General features: G+C 43.4%; 1 protein-coding gene across 1 annotated transcript in view; it reads left to right on the forward strand.

Annotated features, from left to right (window-relative positions):
* LRRC31 (leucine rich repeat containing 31) overlaps positions 1-14,714 on the forward strand; it is a 24,358-nt gene continuing 9,644 nt past the window's right edge. Inside the window, 8 exon segments of the mRNA XM_025869646.2 lie at positions 1-190; positions 4,576-4,617; positions 4,620-4,718; positions 6,432-6,599; positions 9,244-9,411; positions 9,649-9,816; positions 10,595-10,762; positions 13,092-13,259. Of these exon segments, the coding sequence (XP_025725431.1) occupies positions 1-190; positions 4,576-4,617; positions 4,620-4,718; positions 6,432-6,599; positions 9,244-9,411; positions 9,649-9,816; positions 10,595-10,762; positions 13,092-13,259 (1,171 nt within the window).

The following is a 14,714-nucleotide window of genomic DNA, read 5'->3' on the forward strand; positions in this document are numbered from 1 at the left end:
ATGAGTCAAACACGGAAGAAAAATTCTTCAGATGGAGAAACTAAACCCCGGACTTCATTTGTCAACAAATTCCTCAGGGGCTCAAAACTTATGTCCTCCAAAGCTGAAAGCAGAAAAGAGAGCAATGACCTTGCAACAACTGATTTCCAACCCAGCAACGATGCACAGAAAACAGCCACTTTAGATACGGGTAAACTTCTGACTGCTGTTATTTCTTTACTTTTTTAGAATAATGTTTTCCCCTAAAGAGATCATATGGGTTAAACTAAACCTAATCTGAGCCTCTATTCTAAGCATTTACTACGTGACTTAAATGCTTTAAATACTTGGCTAATTTGACTTTTAAATTATCAAAAGTAACACTACAGGAAGGTATAGAGAAAATACCTTGTTTCCTTTCATTCTAACACAAATGATCATTTCTTCAAGATTCTTTTCAGTCTTTTGTTCATATGCATGCATTTATGGTCAGTCAGCCAGTCAACAAACATTGATTGAGTACCTACTGTATGACAGCTACTGTTGTAAGTGTTAGAAATGCGGCCACGCAAAACAGGACCTCATATACACAAAGAACCGAATGCAGACATAATTTCAGTGTGATAAGTGATAGGAAGAAAAATAAAGCAGGCTAAGGAGACAGAGGATGGATGGGGTACTACTCTAGGTGGGGTTGCAGGGAAGGAGTCTCTGATTTGGTGGCATTTGAGCAGAGATCTGAATAAAGTAAGCCAAGTAGAATGAATGAATCAAGCCAGTCCCATGGATGTCTATGGCAGCGGCTTCCCAGGCAAAGGGAACTGTAAATGCAAAGGCCCAAGGTGGGACTGGGCCTGGAATGCTTGAGAAGGAGCCCAAGGTCAGGGGTGCTGAAGCAAGATGAGAGAGGAGAGAGGACAAGAGCAGTAGGACAGTCACCCCCCCCAGGGGTTCCTGGGGGCCAGAGCGGGCATCTTTTGCAGTTATAATAGCTTACAAATCCCTCTTGAGCTTACATGGAGCTGATATCCTACTTCTGGAACATATGATTATATTGCTCAATCCCCACATGGCAGACATACACAAAATGATGTTCGTATGCCTAATTTTAACAGCTGCATAATATTCTATTCCACGCATATTCCATAATTACTTAAGTTCCTTTTTTGCCCTTCAGTGAATATTTTTGTCTTTCCCTCTTGCTTATTCCCAGCTTCATTGTATTTCAGCCTTTTTCTTAGAACAGAGATTAAAAATTCAAGGGTTATGAAAATAAATATTGGCAGGCCTCTCCCTAAAGCTATGTGTCATAAACAATGCCATTAATATAGTATCTATTAGATTAAATGTATTTTTTAAACATCTATATACACAGAAGTAGAGAGAACAGTCTAAGAACTCCCCATGATCACTTCCCTCTAACAATTATCAACCCGTGGCCAATCTTGATTCATTTATACCTACCCTCAATTCTATCAGATTATTTGCATTGAATACCAAAAATAGTATCATTTTATGTGAAAGCAGATTAAGTGTCTTTTTAAATCTATTTTGGAAATAGGAAGTTAAAGTCTACTTTTTAAAAAAAGGACAACCTCTATCAGAAAATTGTTGATAGTTGTTCTAAAGTAGGAATCGAACCTTTAGGAACATGGTGAAATTTAGTAACCATGATGAAATTAACAGTGCAAGGCTAGGCACTGGTTATCCCAGCTGGGCAACACTGGCCCCTCAACCTTGCATGGTTTCTCCATTTCCATTTCTCCCAAAATTCAGTGGCTCCTGGAGTCATGTCAATTCTGCTCCCAAAATGGCTCTAAGACCTGGCTCCTCTTCTCCGTTGCTGTTTGGGCTCATGGATTTTTGACCGGACCACTGGGTCAGCTTCCTAACTGGTTTCTCTACTTCTAGTCTGGCTCTCCTGCCAACTTGTCCTCCACAGTGCCATGGGGTGCTCTTTCTAAATCACAGACATGATGTCTTTCCCCTGCTTAAAATCTTTCCACTGTTAATTTCATCATGGTTACAGGTATTCATGAACCATGTTCCTGAAGGTTCGATTCCTAGTCTTTCTTGCCTTGAAAAGAAAGTCTACACTCCCAAGCATGGTCTTCAAGGTATTTATGATCAGATGGATCTCTCTTCATGACCTCTGCCTTCCCCCAACCTCATGTTCATCCTCAACTCCTGAAATTCAGATTCACTTGCAGTTTCTTGCACTGGCCATATTCTTCCAAAGGGGTTCCCTGGGCTTATAAAGACCTTCCCTTTTGTCACCATGCTCCTTCTGCACCCCTCCCTCATTTGTTCCTCCCTCGTGTCCACCCACCTGCCTGACTATCGCTCACCCTTAAGGTGCAATTCATGTACCCCTTTCTCTTGCAAGTTTGCCAAGACCTGCAAGAACTGTCACTACCGTGTGTTCCCATGCACCCTCCACACGCCTCCGTCATTGCACGTCTCCTCTGTACTGTCAGCATGGGTTTCGTGTCTGTCTCTTCCATTAGACAGGTAGCTCCTTGAAAAGAGGAACTTGTTATCTTGGTTCCCTGTACAGCACCACCCATGTTACAAACATGTAATCATGTTTTATGAAACTACTGGGATTCTTGGTTGTTTATAACCAAGAAACCAACCCTGATAGTTTTAGGTTGGAAAAGAACTTAATGTGAAGATACTGCTTAGCTCCCAGAATCACATGGAGAAGGCAGAAGCTCGGTTCAGCAGGAAAGCAGCCAGGAAAAGGCGCTGAGTCACTCCACAGAACTGCTCACGTGTGATAACCTTGTCCTCTTCATGATGGGCCGGTCAACCTACCTCAGCCAATGGGCAGCAACTCTGACTCAACCGTCTCATGTCTCGAGCTGGGATATAAGCTATCCTTGGAAAAAGGGTTTTATGTATTTAAAAAAAAATGAAATATATGGTCTGTAAGGACATGTCCAGGGATCTCATACATTGGTACTCATATTTATACTTAGGCGTTTGATAAAGATTTACCATGTTGATTTATTTTGGTCATTAAGGAGCCTTAAAGCTAATATTCCTTCTTTCCTTCCTTCCTTCCTTCCTTCCTTCCTTCCTTCCTTCCTTCCTCCCTCCCTCCCTTCCTTCCTTCCTTCTTTCATTCATTCAATTATTTGTGCATTCAACAAGTATTTACAGAATACCTCCCATATAAAAGGCACTGCAGAGTTCCATCTCCCTGGGAGGCCCCAATAAATGAGAAGTGAACCAGGCAGGAATTATAATCTCTACTTTATAGATGAGTAAACCAAGGCTCAAAGAAGTTCAGTGACTTGCTTACCTGAGGGAACCATGATTTGAACCAGGTCTTCCACTTACACTGTCTTAGACTTGCCAGTTCTGTCAAACATTACAGAGTACCCAGGTAGGATGCAGTCTGAGAAGAGATTCCTGGATCTGTCAATTGGTAGGTCACTGCTGGTGACCTTTGAGAATGTGAATGTGGTCACCAGAACATAGAAGGTTAATTGGCAAATGTGGGGAAGTGGTACCAGCAAGCACAAACCACCCTTTCCAAACATATGACAGTAATCATTTCCTAATGAAAGACAAAACAGTGGCTTGAGAAAACACAGAAGCTTTTGTGAGGCTGGAACTTGAGCATGATTGTAAGTTGAGCCTATGGAGATAAGTTCAAAAAGAGAAGGGAGAAAGCATCAGATAGCATGCAGAGAGATTTTTTTAACACAAAAATTCAAAAACACACACATACATATAATGGGCTTTGGAGCAGACTGTTCTGGGTTCAAATTCTGACTCTGCTACTTACTAATTGACAGTCTCTCCGTGTCTCAGGTTCCAAACCTATGAAATAGTGCGATTGTGTCTCCTTGCATGAAGTTTACACAAAATGTCCTGGCACATAAGAATTAGTCCCTCTGCACCCCCCACCCACCATTCTCTTCTGCTCTACCCAAAATTAGAGTTGCCAGATAAAATACATGCAATATTTGGGATATACTTTTACTAAGCAATGATTCCTTGTTTACTTGAAGTTTAAATTTATTGGACAGGCTGTTTTTGTTTTTCCTAAATCTGGCAACCCTACCCAAAATGAAACACATTTTATTTACCAATGCCTGATACAAGTGGAAGACCAGAGTGAAGAGGTAAAATGGTGGATGGTGCTGCCTCCTACTGGCGGAATGTGGCAACACCAGCCATCCCTGCAAAGATGTACACCCTACAGGTGTTTTCTTAAAAATAGCCAGCCACCAGATACACTACCGAGGAGAGGTAGAGTTTGTATTACTCTCCTAATATTTAAGTCTAAGCTAATTACTACTGAAATCCTACTATTACTTTTCACTGGTACCAATATATTTCTTTTTAGCGATGTGGTTTTATACTTTGTAAGGGTTAGTGTAGTATCACTGCATATTTGGAACTTACACTTTCATATTGGATTCCAGTATACTCTTTTTATATGTTTTAAATTGTACATTTTCATCTACAAAACCTCCCTGCTCAGGATTGTTGTTAGTCTATTGACTTGTCTTATTGCGATCACTGCGCATCTTTAATACGATCTGTCGTTCACCCAAGTTCTTCTTTACTCTTATAATGTAGCTCAGCCTCTCACTTCAGACGAGGATTGGGGATCCAGGATGGAGAAAATGAGCAGTTCCTGCAGAAGCTGGGCAGAACGGCTGTGGACAAGTGTCTAGATCTGAATAACTGCAGACTAACGGCAGCGGACGTGAGGGAAGTGGGTCTGTATGCAGTTGACTTCGCACGGAGGGCCACGGGAGCCCTCAGGTTGAGATGAGCAGGCAAAACACGCTCATTACTCACCTGGCAACCCAAGGTCTCAGGGTGGCCCCGAACAACTCAGGAATAGCAGCTGTACCACTATTGAAAAAAACAAAAAAACAAGTTAATTGATCCTTCCTCAAGCTTCAAAGATTTGAGCTGAGTTTAGGAGGAAGGTTCATTTGTCTGTTTGTTCTTCCTGAGCATTTTACCTCCCTACTGATGACTCCTTACTCCCTGAAAAACATTTGTCTTGCACACAATATGAGATATAAACTCGTGCAACTCATCCATTAAGCTGAGCCCCGCTGGGAATGTAACGGGGTGTTGTGCTCAGTTGTCTGTGGAATGAAAGAGGAACTACCAGCAATTATTGCTTACAACTTGTGTACTCAACAGTGTAATCACCACTTGTCACACGTAAGCGGGCGTCTGGTTGTGAAGACGCCCCTCCCCATACAACTATTACCACCTTTCTTTTCTCTTTTTCTCGGAGACCTTAAGTCGAGTCTTTCATCAAACTAGATGTGTCTACCAGCACAGAGGTATCAAAAGAACTGAATCGTGAGTGAGGGGGCCTTGACTATTTTAATTAAAATCCATGCCACTGTATTTTGGACAATTCTCTGAAGAGAGAACCCTAACCGTGTCTGTGTTTCCAGATACCTGTGTGTCAGAATCACTAGCAGAGCTCGTGTTCACTGCAGTTCAACCCAAGCCCACCAACTTGGAGTCTCTGAGAGCGGGCCCCAGGATTCTTGTTTTTAATTTTTTTTTCCTTCTTAATGTGTTCAAAAGACTTTCAGGCTTGATAAAGTTAGGATTTTGGTGAACAAGTTGAAATTGAAGGCTAGTAAAAAACCAAAAAGCAAAAACAAATTTCACTCCTAATCATGGCCTCAGAATTTTGGACGCAGCTGTGTCTGTAACTGTAAAAGCTCAGCTTGCTACTTCTAACGGCTGCCCTTAACCTTCAAGACAGATTTAACAGCAAACAAAGATTCTTCACCCACTCTTCGTTGGCATTTTCACTCTTGAGTCTCGTTGCTTCAGGAGATAAAGATGGCCTTAGCGAATCTTTTTCACAGACAGTAAGGTCACTTTTAATGGGCGATACTCAGGGAGAAGGTTCTAGTCAGGCTTTGTGCCTGTCTAAACCTCTACATGTTGGTCTATTTAAATATAATGGGAGCCTTTTAAGGTGATGATACCCAGGTAATCAAGATATAAAAGAAAGGGTAAGAGGTACCCTCAATCTCAGCAATCCTGGCCAACAGAGCAGTCCTGCGGCTTTCAGCCCGAGGGTCCAATAGGATGATGAAGGGGTGAGGAATTATTTTTGCAAAATAAAGGACTAGTGTACATATCACAGTGGCAGTGGTAGTAACAGTAGAATTACCATTTCTGCTACAATAAAGGAGCTCCTATGAAATCTTATGAAGATACCACTCCATTTTTGGAGTGCATTTATGTGGCAGAAATAGAAAATATCCTAGGAAATAGGAAATATGAAGGTGACATTCTCCCCCATTGCATGGCTGAGGGATCCCTGCTTTGCTGAAAGCCAATACATCCACCCCTCCCTTCTTAACAGTGCAATAGGCATTGGATCCTATTTACTACCAGTCGCACACTACATATGCAAATCTGTATATCCTCTTGTTCATTTCCAGTTGCTTTGCTGCCTTTTCTCCCAGACTTGGAAAAACTGGATATTTCCTGGAATGATTCTGTAGGTGGAAACCTCCATTCAGTCACCCAGCAAATGCATCTCGTCAGCAAGTTAAAAATCCTGAGGCTGGGAAGTTGCAGACTTACCACGGATGATGTTCGAGCCCTGGGTATGATGAATGCTTCACTGGAAGAAGCTTTGAAGTGTCAAGGGCAAACTATCTGGGTCACACCCCCTCGGGTGCTCATGGATGAGAGCACATGGATGATGGAATGCCATGCTGAGCACTTGCATAACTTCTAAAAAGCTACACAGCCTGTACATACTAGCACTGTGGTAAGCCCCAGGATAGAGAAGGGAACAAGGCTGGCCAGATAGATACCTGCTCTCATGGAATTTAAATGGAGATAATTTGTCAAATTTGCTTACTCTCAGTCTGTTACTCGTCTGTAAAATTGAGGAGTTGAGGTAGGTAATGATTATTTTCCAATTCCAAAATAATCTCTTCTATTTTTCCACTCCCATTTTAAAAAATGGATCAAAACAAGATATTTAAACTAAAAGCAATGGTTTAAATAGAACTAGAACCTCAATTAGTTTATATACTGAACATAGAATGTAAGATAAAATTTGTCATTCTACTAATCCAACTCTTTACTATGATCCTTGCTGGTTTTAGATGCCATTCAATTTTTTAAAAGTTCTTTTGGTCTGAAGTTTCTTATTTCAGTGATGTATTTTGATCATTTACATCTTGGCAAACATTTCTGTAAAAACAACACAACTCATGTCAAATGTCTTCTCTCTGATCCCTCTGTAGAAAACCAGGATCAGTTTATGCCCCCTGGCCCACCCTTCCCATAGCTGAGGAGAAACACCATACATCTCAGAGCCAGGTCTCAGTTCAAATTCTATCCCCACTTCTAACTAGCTTTGTGACAATGGACAATTATTTAAACTTCCTAAGCCTCAGCTTTCTTATCTCTGAAATAAGTTTGATATCCACCTCAAAAAACTACTGTGAGGATTAAATAATTTCTTTGAAGCACTTACTGCATGCCTGGGACATAGTACATGCTCAGTAATTGAGCACAGTTCCTCCTTTCACTACTCCCTCATTCAAAATTAACTTTCAGTGGTTTTATGTGATCAGTTGAGCCCCACTGAGCCCCAGGTTAGCAGCTGGTTATTGTGTAGTGGAGTTGCAAATTTAACTCACTGCTACTCTGGGGTGAAAAGAAAATGTAGTTTCTTTATTTCCTATGATTAATCTAAATTTTGTTCATGGTCTTCCATCCTTAAAAAATGGGGAAATGGGGACGCCCTGTTGGCTCAGTCGTTAAGTCCTGGGATCGAGCCCCGCATCGGGCTCCCTGCTCAGCAGGGAGCCTGTTTCTCCCTCTCCCACTCCCCCTGCTTGTGTTCCCTCTCTCGCTGTCTCTCTCTGTCTGTCAAATAAATAAATAAATAAAAATCTTAAAAAAAAAAAAAAAAAGAAATGGGGAAATGGCATTTCTGTCCTGGGACTCACTCCAAACTTATCCGGTTCAGAAGAGAGTCTGCATCTTTATTGCTGTGATGTTTTGTAACCTGCTCCCTCTCCCAGACTCCTTCTCCACTCTGAAAGGGCTTCTGCATCTTCTCCATCAGAAGGGACTTTCCTTAGCATTGATGGCAGATGGGGTACAGGGAGAATAAATGGTTTAATGAAAAGAGACCATAAATCAGGAGGCATTCCAACATTATTATACCTTTTACAACTACTAAGTGTAGGATGACAGATGCATGGCTCCCCAGTACCGTGTGCACTGCAGACATGGCTGATCAGTCATGTACTCTCTGTCCCTGATGCTGAGGAGTGCTTTAGGGCTGTAGAAAGCCACCCCAACTGACTGGTGATGGCACACAAAATGGCACCTGTGCTGGGAGAACATGCATTTTAACTGAGGCTCCTGGACTCCTGAAACCTCAGTCCTCACAATGAATAGCCAATGGCAGAAGTCCAAGTACAGTAGTGGACCATGGAGGAGAGGCTTCTAGACACAGGGGACTTTCCAGTACTCTTAACTCTTTGGTATTGAGATTGACTCTGCACATTGCATAAGTGCATTTTCCATGTGTGTGCCTCTCCACCCTGTTCTCCCCAAGGCAGTGGAAAAGTCATTCCTAAGGCTGATTTCCCTGGTCTCACCCAGCCTCCGTTCCAGCCCTCGGATGCTTTCCTCTGCTGAAGGGTTTCAGAAATGTGAGGTTTCACCCCTTTCTCACTGCATCCTCCTCTACCCTCCAAGGCTGCATGGCTGTTATGAGCTGCTAGCACCTTATGCTTTATTACTAGGTCTCTGGAGGGCTCGGTTCAGTTGTATGTGATATTCTTGATGTCAAAGTGAGCTTTACCCCCGTGGCAGCCAGGGCTCTGCTTAGCCTTGCCCCGTCCTCTGGTCCAGCTTCCCAGTGATACTGACCCCAGACAAGGTGGGCGAGAGAAAGGAGTTGGAATAGTACACGTATTTACTACCATAAAAACAACTCCGTGAAACCACCCTACTGAGAGGTAAGGTTTTCTTGACAATAATTTTTGTACAGAGGCATGGCTTCTGAAGCTTGGAGGGTCTAGAATTGCTGTTTCTGTAAATACAGGGGCTCAGCCTGCTAGGAGCGGGTGGGAACTGGGTCTGCTCTGTTCCTCGACACCTGACCAGTCCCTGGCCCAGGCATTATAATTCCATAAATAACGCTTGTGCTGATTTCAAGGTGGATTCCCTGCTTTGTGGATTAGCAATCGACCCCATCTTCGGGCTCTTTTGTAACAGGAGAAGCACTCAAGGTGGTACTTGAACTGAAAGAGCTGAACTTGTCCTGGAACAGTGAAGTGGGAGGAAATTTGCCTCTGACCCTCCAGAAGTTCCAAGAAGGGAGCAAGATACAAACGCTTGAGCTTGTGGATTGTGACCTCACATCTGAAGATGGGGCATTTGTGGGTAAGTGGAATTCGGAAGGGTCCTTCCCAGAAAATAAATGTGAAGACACCCACAAGCAGTCAGCCTGAGAGTCAAAGGGTCAAAGTTGGCTGTGCTTTGTTTCACCCTGAATTGGAGGAGTGGCTCACTATAGCCCCGGGGTCACATGAGGCTGCCCTCCCTTTCCTGCCCCAACATTCACAACCTGTGTTTTTACTGAGTTGCTCTTCTCATTTGGATTCACTTCCTTCTCTCTAGGTCAGTTGCTACCCATGATGCAAAATCTCGAAGTCCTTGATCTTTCCATTAACAGAAACATTGGTGCCAGTCTGAACAGTATTGCTCAGGGATTAAAAAGTACCTCAAATCTGAAAGTACTGAAGTTACACTCTTGTGGACTATCACAAGAGAGTGTCAGACTACTGGGTGAGTTAGCAATGACTGGGGTTTTTACATACACATGAAATTTTAGTTTATATTTAATTTTTTAAGCTGTTAGGAAATTCAACAAAATATACACAGTGGTTATGTTGGGGAATGAGATTATAGGTAATTTAAATCTTCTTTGTTTTATTCTTTTCTAAGTCTTTTACAGTAAGCACATACTTTTCATGATTCTAAAAATTACCTCTTAAAATGGCTGCCTCTGAAAAGGCCAGGATATTCTGGGTTTGAGATAGACACTGGGCAAAAGAAAAGTTATGCGCTACAAAAGCTCTCCATTTTTCTCTTACTTCTGAAAATGTCAGCATTATTTTATGCTCAGTAGTAGGAAGGAATCGGTACTGATAAAAAGAATAGCTCCCAGTGGCATCTGTAGGGAGAACATGACATGAAATTGTGTGTTCCCCTTTGACTTACAGAGTCTATAATATCCTTCTCACTGGCAGTTTGAGGAAGTCTAGAATTCTGTGAAATGCCAATGCTCCAGTGTAGGAGGAGGCGAACCATCCGTTGCAGGGTTCCTCCAAAGCCATTGGCAGTCAATGCAGATCATGGGGTGTTGGGGGCGGGGTGTTTGAAGTCATGGTCAAGTCCAAAGAGGGCCAGATGGCAGGGAGTCTAAAGTTATTCCTCCGTTTTGGCTTTTCTCAACGCAGTGTATTTTCTCCATCTCCCTTCTGCACAGCTGCCCCCTCCCCTGTTCCACACCTGCCTTCCACCTTCTAACCTGTCAGAATGGGACTTTTGACTTCCTTTGTAGATGCTGCTTTTAGGTCCTTGTGTGAACTGAAGAAATTAGACCTTTCCTACAACAGGGAGCTGGGTGGGGGTTTTGAAGACTCATCAGCTCAGTTGGCCACGTTGGAGCATCTAGAAGTTTTGGATCTTCACCAGTGCTCGCTAACAGCAGATGATGTGATGTCACTGAGTAAGTGTGAATGATAGAGCCAAGGAAGGACTTTCGGAACCTCAGTATATGTTTGGAACTTGCCAAATTTGAGGTGTCCCCTGAAACTTACTTAAACTTACCAAAAACATCAAATCATAAAAGTTCTGTGAATGCCCCAATATTGTATTTGGCATATATTACGTGCTCAGTAAATGTTAGTGAATCTAAATTCCTCCTATACATGTTTGTAAATGATGGATGTGGCACTTGGTGGAGAACATTTTGAATATATGTTACTGTTTAGAAATGACTCTGTTAGTCACAAAGTTTGTTTCAAACAGGGATGTAGAGAGAAAGCCAAACAAAGGGCGTTGAGGCTTGCTGACTAACATGTGAAGTCAAGCCCCTTAGGTACAAATGAAATTACAGAAGAATTTAGGGTGGTGCATCATGGGTGTACATTTTAACTTTAGGTGCCTGTGCTTAACTTCCCACTGTAGGCATAATCCTGTAATTATAAAACATAATGTATAGATGCAGTTCCCCATAACAAACAGCCCAAGTGCAGCCTTGCCATTAAGGGTTTTACTCCATCTGTGGCCACAATAAACTTTCAAAATACCTCCAGGATCTCACCACAGCTCACCATCTAGACCTTTACCACCCTGGTTCAGGGTACTGTCATCTCATGCCCAGATTATTACGAGTCCAAATGGTCTCACTGTTCCTCCTCTGTCGTTCTGACTTTGTTCCCTAGCCTTCCCTTCCTTGACTCCACCCCAGCCACTTGTGTGGGCTGACCCTCTGTCCCTGGGGCCTTTGTCCTTGCTCCCTCTCCAGATCACGGGCCCCTCCTGTGTCGGGAGCCCCTTCAGCATCTCTCCTTTGTTCAGGTACGGGGGTTGGTACATAGTTGGCCCCCAGGAAATGATTGTTGAATATGATCGAATGAATGAATCAATTAAGAACAAGAATAAAAAGAATTTTTTAATTGTTTTTAGTACAATTTGGAAAGGAAAAGAGTAAAATAGGTTCTTAGGTCTAACATCTGTATTTTAGACCTGCTAAATTACATTTGGGATTCATGCCTCAATTTGGAAAACAGAAAATTTCAAGGCTTTCATAAGGATTTTAAAGGAACAAAACAATTCGTTTCTGAGCTCCAGGTGGAGCGTACGGGGTATCACCATCCCCTTTACTTCTGAGCATCATACCTGGAGGAAACACTTTTGAATTATCAGCGACCAGATTCCAAAGAAGGAATTTCCCTTGGTTCAACGGAGTAACATCAATATCACCTCTCATCTTGTTACTCAGAGGAAGGTTCCAGGGCCAGAGGGACCTCAGCTGTTACCAATAGCCTAACAGGGGGATCAGCTTCTCTTACCAGATTCGATGCCACCAACACAGGTGAAAGGCCCTGGAAAGCTAATGATTTATTTAAGAACTGTAGCAAATTGCATCGTTCTACTGCCTAATTTTGAAAAGATGGAAATGAAAATACATTCCGTTTATAGCTTAGGAGGCTAAATAACTCACCATTCTTTTATCTGATCATTCTAGATAGCTCCAAAGAAATGGAATTACAGATCGTTTAGCCAACAACTTTTGATTAATCATCTAGTTGTACGAGGCACTGTGCCACGGGCTAAGGGAAATTCACAGTCTGGGAGCCTCCGTCTGGTAGGGACAGGAATAAACCAACGACATGGTGAAGAGGAAGAAACCACGACATCTGTTGGCATCCCACCTGCCTGCCTTCCTTTCCTTCCCATCTTCCTTCCCTCCTTCCACAAATGTCTGTTCCTCCAGTGTTCTAGATTCTTCTGCACACTCTGGGGAGGAAGCAGGCCCTACAGACAGAGCTCACCTTCAGTGGGGGAGGACAGAAAGCAAACACATAAGCAAAAATAAATAGGGTGATGTGATAGTGACCAAGGGCTTCTGTGGCTTAGGGGGCCCTGGAAGGCTCTGCGGAGGTGAGCCGGCCCATCAGAGATCCCAGCATACTTACCTATACCAAGTCCTTTTTTTCTTCCCAATGACCCTGTGAAGTACGGCTGTTGTTGTTATTATCATGGCGATAACTGAGGTTCGGAGAGGCTAAGTAACTTCCCTGAAATCACACAGTTCTTTAGCAGCAGAGGCAGGATTAGAACCCAGTTCTGTCTCCAAGGTCTTTGCTCTTAATGTCTAGCCTGGAGAGAGGCTTGGAAGTAGAACGGCCCAAGCTTCTTTTACACACTGGGGAGCGTGGCTGGTGTGCGTGGGTGTAAGGGACAGAGACTGTGGGACCGTGGGACCCAAATATCCAGAAGACTCTTTGTGAGATGGTGCCTAAAACATGTCACTGCTGACATTTTAACAGCCCAGGTAATCCCTTTACTCTCGAGTCTTCAAGAGTTGGATTTATCTGCCAACAAAAAGATGGGCAGCTCTTCTGAAAACCTCCTCAGCCGGCTCCGATTTTTACCAGCACTGAAGTCCTTACTCATCCACAGCTGTGCTCTGGAGAGTGAGACTTGTACCGCCCTTGGTAAGAGAATTCCCCAGGCCCCTGCGTGCATGTACAGTAACACATGAGTCCACATATGCCCTACACAGGAATTTCATGCCAAGCCTCTGCCAGAGGCAAAGTTATGAATCACTAATTTGTCTTCTTCTCAGGAAATGGGCTTTCTTAAAAGTGGCTTTCTGAGGGCCAGATGAATGATTCTGGCTGGCATTTGCAAATTTAACATTTAAAATCCAAAGTGTATGTAGCCAACTCTGGAGGCCCATATCCATGGTAACTTGGGATTTCACTGAGGTGCCAATATAAACTGGATTGCTGGGAGTCTGATGGGAAAAGAGAGGCAATTGCCAGGGTGTGAGCCCAGTTGACTGCCCAGCACCCACTTTCCAGCAGGATTTATTGTCCTCTCTAGGAACCTGGGCCTGCTGGAAGGTCACAGACACAGTCCACCTTAGATCAAGGGCTTACAGAATCTGGAATGTCTGCCTCTTCGGGGGCAAGAATATCGTCTGCAAGTAGAGGGAGATATTTTGAGGCAAAGGCACTTTGCATTATTTTGCAGAATCTGCCACCCAGGCAAAGAACTTTGGGCACACATTGCTGGATGGGGGTCCCCAACGCCACCTTTAGGTTCAGTGATTCGCTAGGAGGACTCACAGGTCTCAGCATAGAGTCGGACTCACTTTTGGGATTTATTACAACAAAAGGATACAAAGCAAAATCAGCAAAGGGAACGGGGCATGGCACAAAGTTTAGAGGAAACCAAGTACAAGCTTCCAAGAGACCTCGGCCTGTGGAGTCACACGGGACACACTTCCTTCTCCCAGCGACTTCTGACAACACGTGTGAAATGATGCCTTCCAGGGAAGCTCACCTGAACCTTCCGTCTAGGGCTTTTACTGGGCGGTGGTCACACAGGCACCCTCTCTACCGAAATTCCAGAGCATAGAAGGAAAGCTGGTGTTCCGCATAAGTCATGGAATTTGTAGACACACAGTGGAGGCATAGTGAGCCACTCTTATTAGGTAAGGAATGGCTGGAACAGAGCCAAACCGCAAGTGCCCAGGTGCCACCAACCTGGCCAGGAAGCCTTTAGGGGGTCGCAGCTTCAGGCCTGGCAGGTTAGCTCTTGTTTTGCACACACACACACACACACACACACACACAGCCTAGAGAGCGTGCATTCTGGGGCTTCCTGGATAAGGATGAAAACAGAGTCCTTCTCTCTGACCCCCAAGTATTGTGTGTCAGTTGACACCTTCTAGAAAAACGAATTGTACCATGGACCAGACACGGATTATTATTATTAATGAAATAAGCATACTCTAGTAATAAAATAAGCTATTTATTGCTATCTATTAACAGAAATGAATGCATATAATTCACACCAAATTCTAAGACCTCTATGTTTAAGGCACTCTTGCCTCCCTTTTAGCCCCAGTACTTTGTCCCACCCACACAGACTTGGTCCTTGCT

Source organism: Callorhinus ursinus, unplaced genomic scaffold (assembly GCF_003265705.2).
Source record: "Callorhinus ursinus isolate GAN/ISIS: 27379988/994484 unplaced genomic scaffold, GSC_fseal_2.0 scaffold1, whole genome shotgun sequence".
In the NCBI taxonomy this organism is placed as follows: Eukaryota; Metazoa; Chordata; class Mammalia; order Carnivora; family Otariidae; genus Callorhinus; species Callorhinus ursinus.